Source organism: Corapipo altera, unplaced genomic scaffold (assembly GCF_003945725.1).
Source record: "Corapipo altera isolate COAL_440 unplaced genomic scaffold, ASM394572v1 22b, whole genome shotgun sequence".
NCBI lineage: Eukaryota > Metazoa > Chordata > Aves > Passeriformes > Pipridae > Corapipo > Corapipo altera.
The window spans coordinates 16820196-16839496 of record NW_020884876.1 but is presented as its reverse complement, the minus strand read 5'-3'; the positions used below and the strand labels follow the sequence as shown (position 1 = coordinate 16839496).

Below are 19301 nucleotides of genomic sequence, written 5' to 3'. Positions count from 1 at the left end.
TATCTTGTGTGTTTAACTGTTGGGAAAATTATATCTACCTAAATGAATCTTAATGCTTTCTTTAAGCACATGAATATAAAATATATATATTGGGGTATTAACCTTTGGAATTAGTTGTGGTATAATATTTTCTCTCCCTTCCTCATGGTTTTATTGTATCTGCCTTTATTCATAAATATGAAGAAACTGAGCAACATTATTCCTTCTAAACCCCCCCCAAAACTGTTGAAAGCAAAAAGAAATGGTGCAGTTTTACTTCAGCAAATACGGGCTGTTGCCTTGGTGGTTGGAAAGATGAACTTTATTTTTTTGTTTTGTGTTTTTGCTTTGGTTGGTTATAAGCCAGCAATATAAAATGATTGTAAGCCAGCCACAGAAAACAAGTCACTGTATTTTCTGTTGATTATAGTACTACTGAGATATTTCTGTAGTAAGATCTGGCAGAGCTCAGCTTCCAACGCGTGCTGGTTCCTTTTGTTTCCGGATGTGAGTTGTCATGGTAATAAGCCAGGAGCTGCAATGTGGAGCTCCTCATCTGCTCAACCCTGGCTCAGTGGTGACTGTGACAAGTAACCTCTGGAGGGATGGTCAAGGACTCCTCTGGCATCAGGGGCTTCTAGAAAATCCCAGTTTACAAAAGTGGAAGTGTCTCTGATACTCTGAGTGGTTCTGTAAATCTCAGGGTATTGCCAATTGGTAATCCCAATAGGTTGGGATTGAATTGTGCCTGGGAACTGATTTTTTTTGACCAGAGAGTAGGGTCAAACATACTCAGTATGTTTCTGGGTAGTTTTGGGGTTTGGTTTTGGTTGACAAAGGGAAAAAGTGCATAAAGCAGAGGATGGAGCATGATGACATTCAGCACTTGGGACAGTGCTGAAATGCCCAATTCATTGCTGGGCTGCACCCTCCCAACAGCACAAGGATGTCTGTTTCAAGGTCTTGCTTTAAAAGCAAGGTATAATGCAATTATATCCAAGAAGTTAGATGAAATAAAAGCAGTCAGGACTGTTAGAGCTTCAGATGCAAACAGATGATCGCACGTGATTTGTACAGAGGTGGCTTACTGGGTTACCCCTTCATTAGCTCAGGAACATTTGATGCCTTATCTTGTTACTGAATTTATGGTTTGTTTGCTTTGAAATCTGTAGACTAATTAAACATTCTAAAAAAACCCAAACAAACCAGGAAAAATATCTGAGAATTGTCATACCTTAATCTTACCCTCACAGCTCTCGAGGAATCCTCTAAGCACAGCTAACTATTCATCCTATTTTTGGAAGGCAACCTTACCTGATATACTGTGGTCTCCTTTTCCTGGCCACCTTGTTTACTCTTCCTGATGTTACTCTCTAGGCTGAGGTCCTGCAAAATGCTTCTACCATCACAACTTGGTACCAAGTAAGAATTTTTCGCTGTTTACTCCAGGATATTTGTGTATCGCTTTCATTTTCCCATTTTATTCTTTGTTCCTTATTTTCTCTGCTACAAGTAGTTGTTTAAAAATAAGCACCACTGTATTAGTAGCTGATACATTTATTAGTGCAAGATTGATTTTCTTTTAGTAGAATATTTGTCCTATTTCAAAAGGAAACCCCTGTAGGAACTGGCATAACTCTCCAACAAAATATATGAATATTTGTGCAGTGAATGTGCTAATGAACAGATACGGTACAAGCCTCCAACTGTTGGCTGTAAATATTGAAAAGGTGCAAAAAGGCAATTACCTGTATTTTTAATGGTAAATAACTTAAATGCCTTTCATAATTATGAAATGTGCAGCCAATAGGAGATTTTTTTTGTAGTGAAACCATTTTGTTTGCATTTGGACACTCAGCCAACCTTTGGATTTTTGACTACAGAATATCAGTTTTTGTGTTAAGCGTTCAATTGTCTGACTTCTGAGAGTCTGGAAAGCAGAAAAGAAAGGCATTGCACTACCCTGTAATTTCATATGCTCATTAGTTTGTTTGTGGACTTCTATGACATGGCAGGCTTTAATTTCCCATCTACCCTTTCCACGTTCATATGGGATGATTATAATAATGAGTGTCTTAATTTTTTTTGCTTTATTCTGCTAAAAGCTTATGAACAGCAGGATAGGTTGAATCAAGTGTACTACTCTTGAGACAGTGTTAAAAGTCGGGTAGTGTGGGTGAGTCATTGCACCTTCCAACTCATTGTTGTCCACTTCCAATTAGGAAAAATTCTAAAATGCAAAAATAAATATATGTAATGAAATTATATTTTCAGGGAAGCTCTTTAAAAAGAAAATAATTCACAAAAGAAATAAAGTATATTTGAAAGACAGGCTGATTTCAAGACTCCATTGAAACAACTTATTTCTCTGCAACTGTTTTACTGTGATCCTATGGTGTTTCTCCAATCTCTGACATTGAAGCAGTAATGCAGTTAACTCTTTGGAGAAGCATATTTTTGTTCTGTACTTGGACAACTCCCAGTTGAGACAAACCAGGAAAATGGGATTTCTTCTTTTTCTCTATGAGGTTTTGGAGTTGGTCCTGATTAGCTTAATGTGTGGGTGCTGCAGTTTCAGATTAAAATTACCTGTTCATCCTGTTTCTAGTTCAGTTTAAAATCCCACCCATAACGAATGTCCCCACCCTCCCCATGGTGGAGCTAAAAATAGCAATTTTTGTATGCCAGCGAATCTTAACAAGATGACTACAATATTCCTTTCCTACTGCCTAGAGGAAGTGAAGACTTGGGTAGGCTTGATGACCTGTAAGCTACTCTTCTGATGAAGGCCAATTCCCAAGCTTAATCATGCCTGATTGCTGTGGAGTGATGTTCTGTCATGAATTTCCTGAAATATAATGCATGAGACAAATGCATACAGGTTTAACATGGTAGCATTTTTCAGAACTTGATTGGCCACTAACACGTTTGGCTGCGGTTCAGATAACTAATTTGGCATTTGATGACTCTAACAGACCTCTAAATTTCAAAGTTGTTTTGAAATCCCAGTGAGCTGTTTGGGGCATGAGTAAGAAGGTATTTGTTTTTAGACGCTCCTCAGTTTCAAATTGTCTAATAATTGTCTTGGAGAGCTGTGGTTTTGAGGTAAATCAAGCTGTTGCCTGGAATGGGCAGTTATGGAAAGGTGGACTAGGCTGGTGGCTGACAAACTGGGGACAGCAGAGCTACTCTACTACGATAGGTTGTCTTCTTACCCATGTACCTGGCTTTTGCACCTGTGTACAATGCCTCTTGTTTTTGCTTCTCATCCTTCCACTACATTTTTCATATGCCAAGCAAAAGAAAAGGAAGAAATTATAATGGCAGTGTGATGTGGTGGATGGTACTTATCAGAGCAGTTCTGCTGAGCTGAGTCCCCTGTGTCTGTGTTGGGAACAATGAGTTTCCATTCTTGCAGCTTGTCTGGGAGCTAATGGTGCTGCTCCTTGGTAAGGGGAGGGCTGTACTATGCTGAATGGTGACTGGATAGGGCTGGTTTGCTCTTGGCAGGAAAATAGAAGCTCCACAGGTGTAGATAAGGACAAATAGGATTTGAAAGTGTGCTTAAAACTGATTGATAAAAAGGGTAGGAACTTCTTCAACCCTACTGTGAGATCATTGAAAAGGTAGCATCACCCACTTCTGTAGGTTTTCTGTTTGAAGAATCAGCCTGCAGTATTAAAAATGTCAAGTTTGACAAAAGGAAGTGCTAATTGACTGTTATACAAAACTGATAGACCAAGCTTTGCACTCTAGATTATGCTTAAACACTGAATGTATTAAGATTGCATACTTTTTTCCTACATTTGGGAGTTTCATTAGTCTTGATAGCTGGCAGTTTCAAAATAGGCTCCTATAAAGGAAAATGGTTGTTTCAGGTAGATTTTTCAAAGTAAAGTACATAACCTGTATTTATCCTTAAAACGTGGCCCATGGGATTTCATTCACGGAAGTACCGATTTGGGCCATTAAACATATATAATTTCACTTAAATATTTCATTTATTTCTGTGTAGCTGCCAAGTCAGTATCAAGTCAGTAAGTTGTTTCCAATAACTTAGGCTTTAGGGTTTTTTTAAGCCACAAATCTCTATGTACAATAGTAAGAATGGCTTGCAGAGATATGTTGTTGTACCTTACAGTGAAATTAAAAAGAACAATTTATCTTAAATTGGTAGTGTAATAGGTTGTATCCTGGCAGGCTTCCTGTGTGGCAGCTCCCACTCCCACCTGTATTTGAAGGTTCTGATGTAAGAAAAAGAATGTAAAAAATTTGTAGCACATGACAAACACTTCATTTTAATCTCTTCGGCAAATTTGTCTTGGTATGGCTCAGTGATAAGTGTGTATGTACCTGGGCATGCTCCTGCACAGCAATTAGGATTCTGTTCAGATTTTTTTCCACTGCTGGGACATTGGAGGTGAAGATGAAGTTTTCATCTTGATGTGTGTATGGCAGTGATTTTGGTATCAGCCATACTGGATTTTTGTGTCACGGTGTAGGTCAGTTATTGTGGTTTTGCTCCTGTCTTTTGGCAGATGAGTATTTGCAACTGTGATCTCACCCTCAGGTAACCGTTTAGTCACCCTTAGGTCTTGCCTTCAGAGAGGGTTTTGGCTGGGGTAACTGACATACTCCCCCAACACTGCCCTGCCTTGCCTGCAGGGCTTGCTGACTCTGGAGGCAGTAACTTGTGTCATCTTCTGAGCTGCTGTTAGTGAGAGCCTGGCATTTTAGTGTGAACCAGATGTGAACAAACATACTTGGGAGTGGCCATGTCTCTTCTGTGGACATGGAAATTTTTGTGTAAGCCGGATGGGGTTGATGCTGCCGTAGTCCAGTCTTCCTTTTGGTGATGCTGGCACTGCTTTAGCCTCAGTGAGCCAGTACAGGCAGGCAGACAGGCCAGTGCTAAATCAATGCTAGAAGAAAAAAAGAAAATATAAGTGCTTGGTATAGCTACCTGAGTGGCTGAGAGTCAAACGGTTTCAGGTGCTGGGTGTGTGAAGAAAAGGGAAAAAGACAGGATCCTACCACTGCAAGGAAAGATAGACAGGACTTCAGCAACCTGGGTTTGGATTGTGGCTTCGTTACTCAAGAAGAAGGAAAAAACTTAGCATTGCTGCCTTATTAGGACATCACAATTTGGGGAGTTCCCACTTTGAGCTAAAATAAGTGTTTAGTCAACCATATAGAAATGACAAATGCCTTTCTTTTTGTGAGCAATTTCATGGTCTGTTTAAACCCATCGAAGACTTTGAGGTCCCACCTTTTCCCCACTGCATGAGCGGTTGCCTTCAAGACAATGAATTAAGGAATTAGTTTGTGTTTTATTTTTGTCCTTTGATATAAAATAAACCAAACTATTAAAAGATGAAAGCTGCTGTCTTGTTTACACTTCACAGAAATGAGTGGATTTCTTACAGAGCAATGAATTTCTCAGCATTTTGCTTAACTGTGGCAAGGATGAATAGTTGAGTTGAGCCTGTAGTTTCACACCTTGATGCAAACCAAGACTGAAAACAGTGTAAGCTTGCAATTTTTAGAGATTTTAAAGAGATTTTAAGTTTTTCAGTCCAAAATAGAAATTTTTCACATCTCTATTATCTTACTAAAGTAAAAATTTCTTCCTTTAGCTAGTATGAATTTGGGCCCAGCATTCTGGTTTTTTTGCCAAATAGGTTTGAAGCACAAATCAAATGGATAGAAATGACTGGGCGCAAACATATGCAGACTTTTATTAGAATGGGAGCAGAGTAAGGTTGCAGACCAATATGTTTCTACCGATCTAATTAAAGTTGAGCTGTGTTAAAACTTGAGTCTCTGTTTTGTTTCAAAGTACAGTCAGAACTTTAAAGTGAGCCATCTGACACCACGGAAACAAGCAAATTAAGAAATGACACTGAATTAAACAAATTTTGTGCTGCTCCACACACAGCAACCAAAGCATATGACTTTGGCTGCAGTACAGATTTAAGTGGAGGTTATATTTCATGAAGTCTTTTATCTTTCATTTAAATAAAACCTTGCTTTAAAAGCTGTACTAATTTGTGCTATTCGTTTTGGTTTTGGAGTTTGCATTGAGCTGTTTTTTCAAACTGTTGCCTCAATCTTTGTATAGAACTTGATTCTTGTAGCAAGATCAGCTGAGCCCTTGCATGGCTTTTGCTTTTTTTTTCCTTGCAATTCTGCTGGCTGGATAAAACTAGAAAGCACAATGTTGGTAGATCCTCTGTGCTTTTGTGTAAGTAGTCTTTACTGTAGCAGAATATTTAGCCAGTTGTAGTGGAGATGATTATCTTTGCTCCTCTTGACATTTTAAAACTCTTATAAAATTATAGTTTAAAAAAAATGAGGGGAGAAACTGTAGAGAATGACTTTCTCTGAGGTTCTGAGGTTCGGTCTGCCACCTTGTGGTCATTTGAATACATGGCTTGTAAAAGCGGTATCCAAAAAAAGATCAGCCTGCTGCTGTCACCTGCCTGTCTTTATATATCCTGCTAGTGACAGGTTTCAGGGACACTGTGAGCTAGCAGGAATGTTTGTGTAAGTCACAGTGGGGTTGAATTTAGCTGCTGTTTTAAGAGTTTTGCTCAACTAGCCGGCATAAATCACATAGGCAGGTTACATCCTTGAAAGACAAAGTTCTTTGCCTGAGAGTTTTAGAAGTTTAGCTTTTGTCAAGTGTCTAGAATATCAAAATCAAAAACTTTCATAACCTAATTTTATGTGTGTGTGTGTTTTTTGTGAAATGACCTTCAGAATCTGCTTAGGACATTACAACACTTGGCACAAATATTTTTGAAGGACTCTTAAATTCTGTCAGTTCACTTTTAATTAAGAAGTTAAAGCAGCTGTCTGTGTTTGATATTGAGTATTTTTGCTAAGTAAACAAAGCATATTTTTTTCTGAGATAAGTGGAAAGCCTAGGTGTCCTAATGACAATAACTTGATATTCTAATTTTATTTTTTCCTAAATTGCTTTCCTACTCTTTAATGATGCAAACTGACAGGAAGCATGCAGTGCCTTCTGACAATATATGGATATATATTTGCTGTTTTGACTCTACTGCCGTTTTCTGTACCTTGCAGTGTTATGGAGAAGTTGATTGAAAGGAGTGTTCCTGGTTATTTTTTACTTCAATTTCAATGCCAAACCTTTGGTGCTAGAGGGAGCTGTTACCTGCCAGACACTCTCTGGAAAGATACAGCTTAACGAATGGGCAGCAACTCGCTTTGCCATTTTTTGGAAACAGCCAGTGCATGTCAGCTGAGATGTTATAATGACTGTTTACTTTGATAGGACCCAACTGCTGAAGCTACTGGACTGTTTTCTTGCTGCTTTTTTTGCAAATAAAAAAAAAAAAGCCTCTCGCCTTAGTTGTCTCAGTGATGAGATATCTCTAGCCAGCAACCAAGATTTTTTTAGTTGTGGTTTCCCCTGCCCCCCTTGCCCCTCCTATTTATTAAAGATCTTTAGATGTTTAGATCTTTAATGTCCCTTTCAACCCAAACCATTCTATGCTTCTCTGACTCCCTTCAATGATTTAATTACTTCCCTCTGCATTGAGTCACTTCAGCTGCATTTCTCTAGGAACATAACCTGCATTCATTAGTGCTTTATATATATGTAGGGTCACTAGGTTTGTGTCATCCATGAGATTTGGAAACCAAATGTCTTTTACGTCTGTGGATCCCTGTAAGCTAGCATCTGTGCTGGGAATACTTTACTCTGCTACTTCTGAGAAACCTCAGTGCAAGCTGGTGGCAGAAAGGTTACTCTCCTTCTGTCTCATCTTGTTGTTAGACAGACTTGCAGGAAATGAGTTAGAGTAGCACCTTCTGACCAGGTTCTTTTCCATCTAATGTGCTGCTATGAGTGTCTAATCCTCAGTGCTCCACTCCCAACTTGCCGTGGTAGCTGGTGCCTTGTGCTGCACAGTCCACACGTCTGGATGAGCAGCAGTGGAGCCATGGAGACTGTCTGGCTTGCATCTTGCCCTGCTGCCTGCATAGGACTCCTGGGAGCTTCTACTCACCTCCAGCCTGTCTAGCAAGTGAGCAGGTCACTGACTACAGCGCACATGTCTTTTCACACACTTTTATTAATACTAAAAAAAAAAAAAAAAAAGGCAAACAATGACTGTATTTTCTCTTCAAAGCCTTCTATGTGCAAGGTCCCTCTGTCCCAAACCATGCATAATTACTTGTGTCTTTTTTGTACCCTTTGCTCCTCACAGGACCAAAACCTCTAGAGAGCAAGGGAACAGAAGGACCAGAATAGAAGTGAAATTGCAGTATTTTGGCTTGTGTGTTTCTTCTTCTTTTTCAAACTGAATATTTTCCTTTTCATTGTGAGAAAAAATGTTTGTTTTGATACCGAATGAGAGACATCTATTTAGCCTTAACCATTGAGTGTAACTCCTGGTATCCTTTCTGACATGTTACCATGGTTTTAACAAGTACAGCAACATTTCTACACTTAATGTATTTAAATGGATTTCATTTTTATTTTTCTTTCTTAAATTCAAGTTCTCTCTGTGACTTCAGTCCTAACATCTTGACTCAAATACCACATCTAGCATTCTGTCATTGTATCTGAAAACAAGTATTTCTTGTACTTTGTGTTAAGTTTTAAATACACAAATATTTCACAGTGATCAAATCTTTCATAAATTTCCAGCTTAGTTATATTCCATTACTTGAAAACATCTTCTTAGAGTAAGTTATGAGAGTTGTATTGGTGTTAGTTTATTCTGAACTTTGTCAACCTCAGCTAGTGGTTGTGAACCATTACTCTGATTTTCAGTGAGTTATGGATAATACTTTGTCTCTCAACTAGCAAATTTAAGAAAAGAAAAAGGATGATGAAACAGCATGAAATCTGTGATCTAAAGTTAAATCACCCTAGAGGTTGTGCGCTGCACTGAAGTTTTCTCATAAGTCCTGTAGTCATTTTAAATATAAATTGATCAAAGCCTGTGCCTGACATTGGTGTTTCCCTAGTTGCATCTTAGAAAGTTTTAGTCTTCGTTGCTCTTTTTATCTCTTTGTTAATGTTGTTTTGTGAGCTGGGTATTGGAGGTCCACAATGGTGAAAGTAACATTTTACCATGTAACTAGGATTGTATTTTTGATTTTTTTTTTTTATTATTGTCTCGTGCCAATAATTTTCTGCTCATGCCAGTTTTTTTTATGTCTAAGATTATGACACATCTTCCATTTGAAGAAGATACAATTTTAAAATATCTCTGTACAATGGAGTATTTTGTTAGGCTGTTTTGTACTTTTTTCTTTTCCCCTGAACAGGAAAAGACCTATTTCTTATGACCTTGCTTTATGAAATAAATGAAAGTTTTTGGGTATATTGGCCTTGGAAAGCAGGACAGTGATAGTTGCAAAGTAACTCTCTTGTAATTCTGGACTAGGCTTGTTTCCTAGACAATGAATAATGACAACAGAAGCAGAAAGGTTTCTGTATTTGATATGGATGTGGTATGATTCTCTCCCATGTCAGGTTCCAATGTATAATCAAAGGTTTTCCTGCAATTTGCCTTTAACCTCCTGAAAATGTTCCTACTACCCCAATAGGAGAGCTTTGGATGTTTTCAAAAAATTTTGAGGAGGTATTTTAATAGCTTGTACTGAACTGAGAATCCTAATAATGTTTTCCTTATGTTTGTAGGACTTGGAGATTGTTTATTCGTATTTACATGGAATGGAAGCTTTGTCGAATCTGAGAGAGCATCAGCTAAGGTATGATACTTTGTCATTAAAAAACACCTATGTTAATGCACTAACAAAGCAAAGGAACAGTAATTTTACTAACTGTGTATTACCTCTTGTGTGCCCTACCTCAAACTGAAAAGCTGACTTTCACTGCATCCATTTCTTCCCTTCTTTATTGTCCTAACATTTTCCCCTTGTATGTGTGCATATACATCTCTATTTGTTCCTTCCTATTTATGTCTATTGTGGATGCATTTGTTTTCTTTTCAAATTTTCAGACTAGAAGTAAATGCTTTATGTACAGAGTATAAGGTCCAGTCCTGATTGAAAGCTTATATAGAGACGAAATCATTTATGTAATATAATAATCATGAGAGCGGAGTCTCTTAATCATCTTCTGTTTCAGTATGTGCTTGCTTTTGCATGGAAGTTTTAGACAAATTGGGTACAGCACGTGCTGTACCCAATGATACTTAGTAAAAATATCTAATAAAGGTCATCGACTTTTTTTTTACTAAAATGCTTCATGAAGCAAATGACCTCAAGTAAAAACTTTCACATGAACTCCTGATTTTTTTTTTTTTTGTAAAGACTTGAGTTTGTTTGATTTTTATGTAATTGTTTCAGTTGTCCTCACATAAGCATCTTACAGCAGAGATTTCTAAGAGTATTTAGGCATTGATGTGAAGCTGGCAGATGCAGAAGGAGACCAGCACATCTTCTGTATGCTCTGTGGGGTGAGAGGGTGAATTACTGCTGTTTTGCATCCTGGTGTATGCCAACATTTGCCACATCTGAAGATGCTGATGCAGCTTTGACTTGATTAATGCTGGTTTAGGTTCTAATTTCTGACCTTTTGCTTTGTCATTCTGTGAGAGTCCACGTTCCCAAGCCAATATTCTGTAATTTGGAAAAAATAGAAGGCGGGGTTTTCTTTCTTCCAAAATGATCAAGACACATTTTGCAATATGAATGTTGACTTCAAAGAAGTCTCTGTAATTACTTTACTTTGGAAGGACTCCGTGGTCATATTCAGCTAAATTATTTTGTGTTATGTTATTATGTGCAAGACTTTTAGCACATGAAGTTTTGCATAGCTGAACTGATGTTGTTTACAAAGATCAAAGTGTGCACATATGGTTGCGTGGTATGTTGGTATGTGCTTCTTGGCTTCCTGTGCAGAATGAGGTTCCTGCTGAGGAATGTGTGGAACTCGCTCTCCCAGCATAGTGAATTCCTCAGAGAGAGCTTCTGTTTACAGTACCATACATGGTAAAGGCTGGGCTCCTGGCAGATGTTGAACTGAAAGCTTTTATAGTATCCTTTAGGATACAACTCTTCTTTTGGCAGCGGAATGCCATAAAAACCTCTGAGATTCTTTAAAACCTAGTGTGTTAAATGTGGCCTCTAGTAGTAAATAACTTACCACATGGCTTGCTGGTGATCTCATACTGAATTTATTATATTTGTTTAGGAAGCGGACAAAGATCACATTTGAGCCATCGAGCAAGAATTGGGCGCCGGCATTGACCAGAACTAATTTAATTTTTCAAATACTTGAGGAAGCAATCTAGTTTGTGCTACTTGGTCACTGTGATTTTTAGCTGTACCACTGTAACACAAAAATTGAAATGCCTGGCTACCTTCTGTAAGAGGCATTTTTTTCCTCTATTCCTCTCCTAATAATGGAACCAAAATGCTGTAATACTCAGTGGCAGTGGTGAACTTGCATGACTTTATCAAGAATGTGCTTCTTTCTATCCGAATTCAGAGGGGAACAAAACTTGCTTGTTGAAGTGATTCTGTTTCCTCTAACTCCTACTCTTAGATGGCCCATTGCCTTGCATCATTTCAGACCAGTAGGGCACGGACTATCCTTGAGCAGTATTTTAATTTTTAAATCTGACTTCTAACAATGACTCTTTTTTGGGTATCTTCTCACCAGTAACTTCATGTCTGTAGTCCCCTTCCCTCTTAAAACAGAGGATCAGAGAGAAGATGAGGGCTCAGGAGGCAGAAGCAGACAGTAGCTTTTCAGTGTCTGTAAAAGATTTTGACAAGACCCAATTTTATGGTGGAGAGCTGTGTCTGAAAAGAGGTGGTTCTGTGGTTCAAAAAGGTTTTTGCTGTGCCAGGAAGCAGGAAGTTTTTTCATTAGCTGAAATTGATATGCAATACATAATACTTAATTATATACATTACAGACATTGCCTGGAAGAAAAGTTCTCAAAGATGGCCCAAAGAGTAGATCTAAAATAATGGGGCTGGAAGAAAGGCTGTGGTAATAAAACTTGATTCCTAATTTGTATCTATACCTATATAGATATTTTATTAGCAAACAGAATTACAATCTCAATTTTCTGTTAACAATTTATGAATAGTCAGGATACCACTATAAGCCTGCCAGTTCTGGACAGAAAAAGCATTATTTCTTTGTGGGCTGATTTAATATATAAAAATCCTGCAAGAGGTGAGTGCTAAGGTGACTTCTCTGGCAGTCTGCTGGCTATTGAAATGAATGATCTAGGAACTGGCAAAGAGATACCTTTTTTAAATGTTACATCAAGCCCAGACTAACTCTTCCAGACCTCAAAGCAACTTTTTTGAGAGTTTTTGCCTTAGCAGCAATTCTTGAGTGCTTTTGTCTGCTTACGATATCATTGCTGGCAGCTGGTCATTGGTACACTGAGATTCTGAGGATGAATTGTGTGAGGAAAGAAAATTTACTTCCAAAATTTAAATATAGTTACTCGTTTGAATGTTCACATGAACCTCTTAGGCAAATCTCTGTCTTACTGTCTGTCAAATAGCCTTGGGGTTTGCAGTCTGCTTCAGAGCCATAGAAAGGCCAAGGGAGGCAGAGGGCTTTGTTTCCTTCCCCTTCCCCCCCCATCTCCCAAGTAATTTGTACGACTGTCCTTAAGACAATAGACAGAAATGGCATGTTGATTTTTTTTTTTTACACCAAATTAACATTAGATTTCCTAATATGTGGTAAGTTCTATTATAGTTTCCCTCTATTATACCACATTTGTCAGGGAGACAGTGAATGCAAAAGTACTTTAATCCTCCCCTCTAGGCAGAGGATTTCTCTGCAGGAAATTCTCTCTACTTTGAGCCCTCTGGGATTTCAGCATTAAAATCTCATGGTAATTTTCAAGTTCCTTATTTTAGCAAAATGAGAAGCATTGATTTACCATGCAACATAATTTCTTGTTTTATCTATTGAACCTGACTTGAAAATGGGAACAGTTTTTATATTGTTTTATTTCTGATGAGTGTTGCATATAATACATTTCCATAGACTTCTAAAATTCATAATTGTTTTTTATAAAGCAACTTTATCACATCACTTTGTAAAATGAGATCAGTATAATTATATCCATTTTTATGGAATTTTTTTATAGGAACAGTTACATCTAATGTCCTAAATCAGATCTGATCTTGGATGAACTAATAACTTTAATGTTTAACAATTTGTTTTCCTAAATTATGAATCAGCTTAGGTTTAAATTGATGGTTAGTTTCTGCTAGTGGTGGAGGCACATGGAAATGCTGAGTAACTTCAGAAAGTGAAGTCTTTGTGACATTGATAAGAATTGTAACTACAAGTGACTTCTTCTCTTTCAGAATGATGTGTGAAACTGTTAGATATGAAAGGCATGAAGCGAATGAAGTTCTGTACTAGTAAGTATTTCTGCTTCCTTTTGTAAAATATTTAAAGAATTAATTAATTTTAAAGTGAGTTGAGGACAGTGATTGATGCCAAATCCCTTGCCCAGTGCACAGTGTGTAAATATAAATGATCCACTTCATTTTCATCATCAAACAGTGGAGAAATTTGCTGGTGCCAGGGAGAGAGCTAACAGTGGCTCTTGCTCAGTGGTGCGTGTTGTATTAAATTTATATAAAATTAGAGGGTGTGGGATGTCTTCTTGTTAGTTGTCATTTTGTTTTACTTCAGTTTTGTGAAAGTAGTAGTGATCAGCTTTTCGTGCTAGAGGTGCCAAATTGACACATATAATGTGGTTTATAATTAGCAGGGATGTGCTCTAATGTCAACTCAGATTTGCTGTAGAGATCTGAGAATTGCGATTGCTTCATTTATGCAAACAATTTATTGAAACAAAATGTTTATTGTATTTTTACTTACTGCCCTCTAAACCAGACTCTAAATGCATATTGTTTTTGGGTTGTCTGGTGTTATTTGAATATTTAAGCATACAAAAAACATGTATGGTTTCTTTAATGTATGTGTAATTTTTCCTGTATTGACCATCATGAAGATGATGTGATTGAACAAACTTTAATGCTAAGCCTTGACAATTCAGCAAAGTTAAATTAAGGTCTAATGAAACCCAGTAATGTTATGTATGGGAAATGCACAAGGTAAAAATCCATAGGTGGATAGATAAAATCTATAGGTGGATAGATAAGTTTAATTAGACCAGTACAATCTTTATTCATTTTACAGACTAATTTGCTAGAGACCATTGTGCTGGTGATTTGTCCTTTTCTAGGCAGTTGGTTTGTCTGTTATGTGTAACAGAGTTTCTGTTTAGACCCAGTATATTTTGGCTCGTTCTAACCACTGACTTAAATTTAAATTATATACTGAATTAATCAATACTGCTAGTTAACCATATACTTAATACAAGCAAAAGTTATAGGAAATATGTGCCTGAAAAAAGAAAATTCACAAGCAGAAAACTGTGAAATCTAGGTTAACTCGAAGTGCTTTTTGCACTTCTTTTGGACTGATTTCCTTTGTCACTCCTTTCATGTGACTTCATCTTCACTTTGGTTGTTTGCCTGTCATTCATATTTACTTGCTTCTTGACATTTTTTCCCCATGACTTATTCCGTAGATTTAATGGGCAGTTTGGCAGTTTCTGGATAGAGATGCTAATGTAAAATGTGCTTGCACTAGTGTTTTACATTTCTCATTTAATCTTTAATGGGCTAAACCTGAAAGTTAACACTGAATATTTTTTATTTTAAAAAAAATTAAAAATTCAATATTTTGAAGCCAGATTTGAGATCTACTGGGTAAGAAAATCCCATGGAACCTGCAGTCTTTTTTCAGTGTTCTATTTTTAGAAGAATAAACTTGGAGGAATTCTTTTTTTGTTTCTCAAACTCAACCTGTGTGTTGAAGATGTATTCTTCTAAAAAACAGAATTCCAATTTTACAGTGTACATGTTTGGAAAAATTCTTTGAGTACTGCGGAAGATAAGCAAACTGATAGCCAGGCCAGAATCAACCCACTCTGTTGTGAGCTATACGAAATGAGTTTGGAACATGGAACCTGGTCACTTTTTGTTGAACATACCAGAATTTATTACTTAAAACTCTTATTTTGATCATGAAGGCTGAGGTTTTAAAAAAAGTATTATATTTGAACTTTTTAGATTGTTTGTTAAATTACAACCTTATTTTTCCCCCAGTGATGGTATGTTTGCAGTGAAATCTGAATTGGGTGCTACATCTATTAAAATAGCTGCGACTCTTGGAGTTGTTAATTGACCTGTGTGCGTGACCTCCCTGAGGCACAACTTAATGTCTCAATGCAGAAAAGCTAAATCTTTATCCCTAAGTGCTAACATGCAAACTAATACCATTGCTTTGTTTATTTGATCGAAACTTTCTCATAGTGAAAATTTTGGTTTTGTCTGGATTGTTAGCTGTATGTATAAAGAGGTAAGTTTCTATTGCATGTATGCAATGCTGAAGATAATTATCTGCATTCATTACAAACACAGTAATTATTTTATCCTACATTAAAAAAAAAAAAGTAGTTAATTTTCGTGGTATCTCTATAGATTTTTTTTTTCCCCTTTACCAAAGGGGTAAAATAGGGCACGTTGTTTAAAATTGGCTCATCTCATCTGCATTTACTTTACTATCAGCGGGTATACATGGTAGTGACAAATCCCCAAACCCTACGGCCATCTCACTGTTTAAATGGAAACTGGGTTATTAGAAGTGGCAGTTCAGCTTGAGTTATTCTTCATTTGCCAGTCATCCTACTACTTGCGTTTGATGGGAAGTTAATGATAAAAGGGCTCAAAAACCTGCAAAGCAAAATTTCAGAGTTGGGGTTTGCTTGACACGCACACTTGTTCTGTTTTTTTCTTAATCTACTTCTAATTAAAAAAATATTTATTTTGGTCATTTGATACATGTTTTCTCAGTAGTTCAAAGGAAAAAAGTTCTATTTTCATGTTTGCAGGATAGTAATTGTAGATGTCTCCAACAGTAAGTTTCCAATTAGCTTTTTCTTTGGGAAGCAAAGTTTTAGCAGATTTGTAGAGGGTGTTGATACCTCTTGGCAGTTGAATAAAATTTTTCAGATCAAAATTTAAGTGTTTGCTATGATGGCAGAGAGCAATCTTTGGCAATAGATGCTTTGCCCTTAAGGAAATGAATGGGTCTCTAATAAATGCAGTACCTCTTTTTCCTCCTCATTTTTCATGCAAGGGCTGTATGTGTTTTTCAGCCCTGCTCTTTGATATTTGTCTGTTTGCATCAGTGGTGTTTGGCTTACTCTTTCTGTAAGGAACTTGTATATGTCTTTAGATTTTACTTATTTTCTTCCCTAAGGATATTGAATTAGCAGAAAATATTTCAAGATTTGATGACCTGCAGTCCAAAGTCATTCAATAATAAAACCTCATGTGTTTCTGAATTTCCAGGCTGTAGCACATGTTTTTGTGGTCACATTCCCTGTAATTTCTGAGCAATTGAACCTGGAACTAACTTAGGTACTGCTTGTATTGTTTTTTAAAAATACGAAGGAAACTCCAATCCCAGGTTATCGTAAAGTTGTCCTAGTTTAAGAGATCTTTCAAAGGAAAGCTTGATAGAATATATGCTCCTACCTCCCACATGTCCCTAGTGAGAAAATGTGTGTTTTGGATTTAAACTCTAATCAGTAAAAAATTTCTCAGTCTGCAGCATTTTAGTAGTAGGCTATTGGTTTTATTTGTGTTGATTCTTAGAAAAGGACAAGTGTTTAAAGAAGAGTAGTTATCTCTTGGATATCTTGAACTGAATTTCAGTGTTAATTTCTGTGGCTGAAAAAAGCTCTTGTCTAATGCCAACATGTTTGTGTGCTTTTATGTCATTCAGTTGTGCAGCCTTTAATGAAATTCAGTGTGGGGAATAAAAAAATAGAAGTTGTGCATGTAAACTGGAGATTGGAGAGAAAAAATCTGTAAAACTGAGTTATTACTACAGAGAGTAACACAGTAGTAACACAGCTGAAACGAGAAATAACAAGTTTGTTAATATCTAAATTACTAACAATGGTAGGCAAGTGTGTGGCAAAAAGCTGTATTTGTACAATTCTGTTTTGTCTTGTTTTTTTCCTCATTTTTCACTTGTCATACGATCTAGGATGAAAAACATCCACTTCTGTTAAGACTGTAGTGCATATATGGGAGGTGGAGTGTGGAGACAGAAGGGGATGAGAATTAGAGAATGCTCATCTTTTTTGGTATTTCCATGATTAGAACTAAATTCTCAGACCCAGTAGCAGTAATATCACCATCCAGTCTTAGCCAAGTTTTCTGAATTACATCACCATGGTAAATCACAAGACCCAAACACATTGGGTTTGGGTTAGCCATGCAGTGTTCTTCAGTAATGGCTTGGCCCAGCTATCACAACCTGAAACAAACGAAATATGGAAAGGAAATAAAAGAGCACAACTTTTTAGTAGCTGCTCAAATACCTATTTTTTTTAGATGAAAATGTTAGTGTGTTTCATGAGGTAGAGCATGAAAATGCTGGAGGGCATTAACTTTGTGTAGCTTCGGGACAGGTTGTGTTAGATCATCTCCTGAGGGCACATGGGTGAGATGGACTCAGGGCAGTGACTGGCAGGGAACTTGCAGAGCTTGCTCAGGAGGATGCTCTTCCCAGGGAAGAGACATGCTGTCATCCATCCGGGTATCATGTATCATGCGTTACACAGGAAGTCATGGGGATTTTGGATGTATCTATAAAGTATCTGTGTGTGCCTTAGCTAAGCAGCTGTAGGTCTGTGTAATCAACGTAGAGTTGTTCTGTGCAAGGACAGTTGAGAAATAGATCTATGAGTAGTCTTTAAGAGTGTGAATCTAGGAGTCAGACTTTAAGTCCGACAATAAAAGTGACATTTATTGAATTCATAGTTCTTTCACAGTAGCATATTGTCCTGAAGACCCTCCAGAGGATAGAAACAGTGCATATAAACCAACAGAAAGTTATGCCAATGTTGCTGTACATTTCTGCGTAGCCCAACTTAATTGTAAAATGACATGTGACAAAAATGAGTTTAAAGCACCTTCTTTAGCTATTACTGCGTGATTTTTAAACAGAACAGCTTTACTGAGACCACCTTACTGAAATTGTATTGAGTGCTTTTATGTTCTGTAGGTGTTCAAGAAATTTTATGATGTTGGTATCATAAAAACTAGTTATTCTATACAGATATAACATATGTGGTCTATAGCTATATATGTTTATATCTTACGGATATAAAGCTTAAGTCCTAAAAGACTGCAGAAAGTACTTGCTAGAGAAATGTATGAGGATTAATCTGGTGTTTCCACTAGTGATATTCCAAATTGTCAGTAAAATTAATACCTTGTATTCCTTAATACTTTAACCAGAATTTCTGAGTTTTGGACAGAATGACCTTTTTGTGGGGGCTTGTGTCATATTTCTGCAGTTGCTGTCCTTGTTTACTGAATATTCTTGACTTCACAGAACCCCTATAAAAGATTTCTTCCTTGGTCTTATTTAAAATGCACTGAATATACACAGTAAACTCAGAGTATGTCTTCTTCAGAGAAGCAGAAATAAAACAGAGCTGAGAGTGTGGAGTCTGTTTGGTCATAGGTTGGACTCAGTCTCGGAGGTCTTTTCCAGCCTGATTGATTCTGTGATACAGGTGCCCAAGAAGGCCAGTGTCATCCTGGCTTGGATCAACAATAGTGTGACCGGAAGGACCAGGGCAGTGATGGCCCCCCTGTACTCAGCACTGGTGAGGCTGCACCTTGAATCCTGTGTTCAGTTTTGGCCCCCTCACTACAGAAAAGACAGAGGTGCTGGAGTGTGTCCAGAGAAGGACAACGTTGCTGGTGAAGGGTCTGGAGCACAAGTCTTATGAGGAGCAGCTGAGGGATCTGGGGTTGTTTAGCCTGGAGAAAAGGAGGTTCAGGTAGATCTTTGTTCTCTACAGCTACCTGAAAGGATGTTGTAGCAGAGTGGAGATCGGTCTCTTCCATGTAAGAAGTGATAGGACAAGAGGAAATGGCCTCAAGTTGTGCTGGGGAGGTTTACTCTGGCTATCAGGAAAGATTTCTTTACAGAAATGGTTGTCAAGCACTCACGCAGTCTGCCCAGGGAAGTGGTTGAGTCACCATCTGTGAAGGTATTTAAAAGACATTGTAGATGTGGTGCTTGGTGACATGGTTTAACGGTGAATATAACAGTATTGGGTTAATGGTTGGACTTCATCATTGTAAAGGTCTTTTCCAACCTAAATGATTCTAGGATTGCTGGGTCAGTATCTGAATTTTCAGGTATATATATGTATAAAATA

The 19301-nt window shown here is 37.4% G+C and overlaps 1 protein-coding gene across 4 annotated transcripts in view; it reads left to right on the top strand.

Annotated features, from left to right (window-relative positions):
- The window catches only part of RAPGEF2 (Rap guanine nucleotide exchange factor 2), a 180387-nt gene that overhangs the window by 41733 nt on the left and 119353 nt on the right, over positions 1 to 19301 (top strand). For all 4 annotated transcript variants that reach the window (XM_027635506.1, XM_027635504.1, XM_027635505.1 and 1 more), the window contains exons 2-3: positions 9665 to 9735; positions 13339 to 13395. In XM_027635506.1, the coding sequence (XP_027491307.1) occupies positions 9665 to 9735; positions 13339 to 13395 (128 nt within the window). The remainder of the gene's footprint in view (positions 1 to 9664; positions 9736 to 13338; positions 13396 to 19301) is intronic.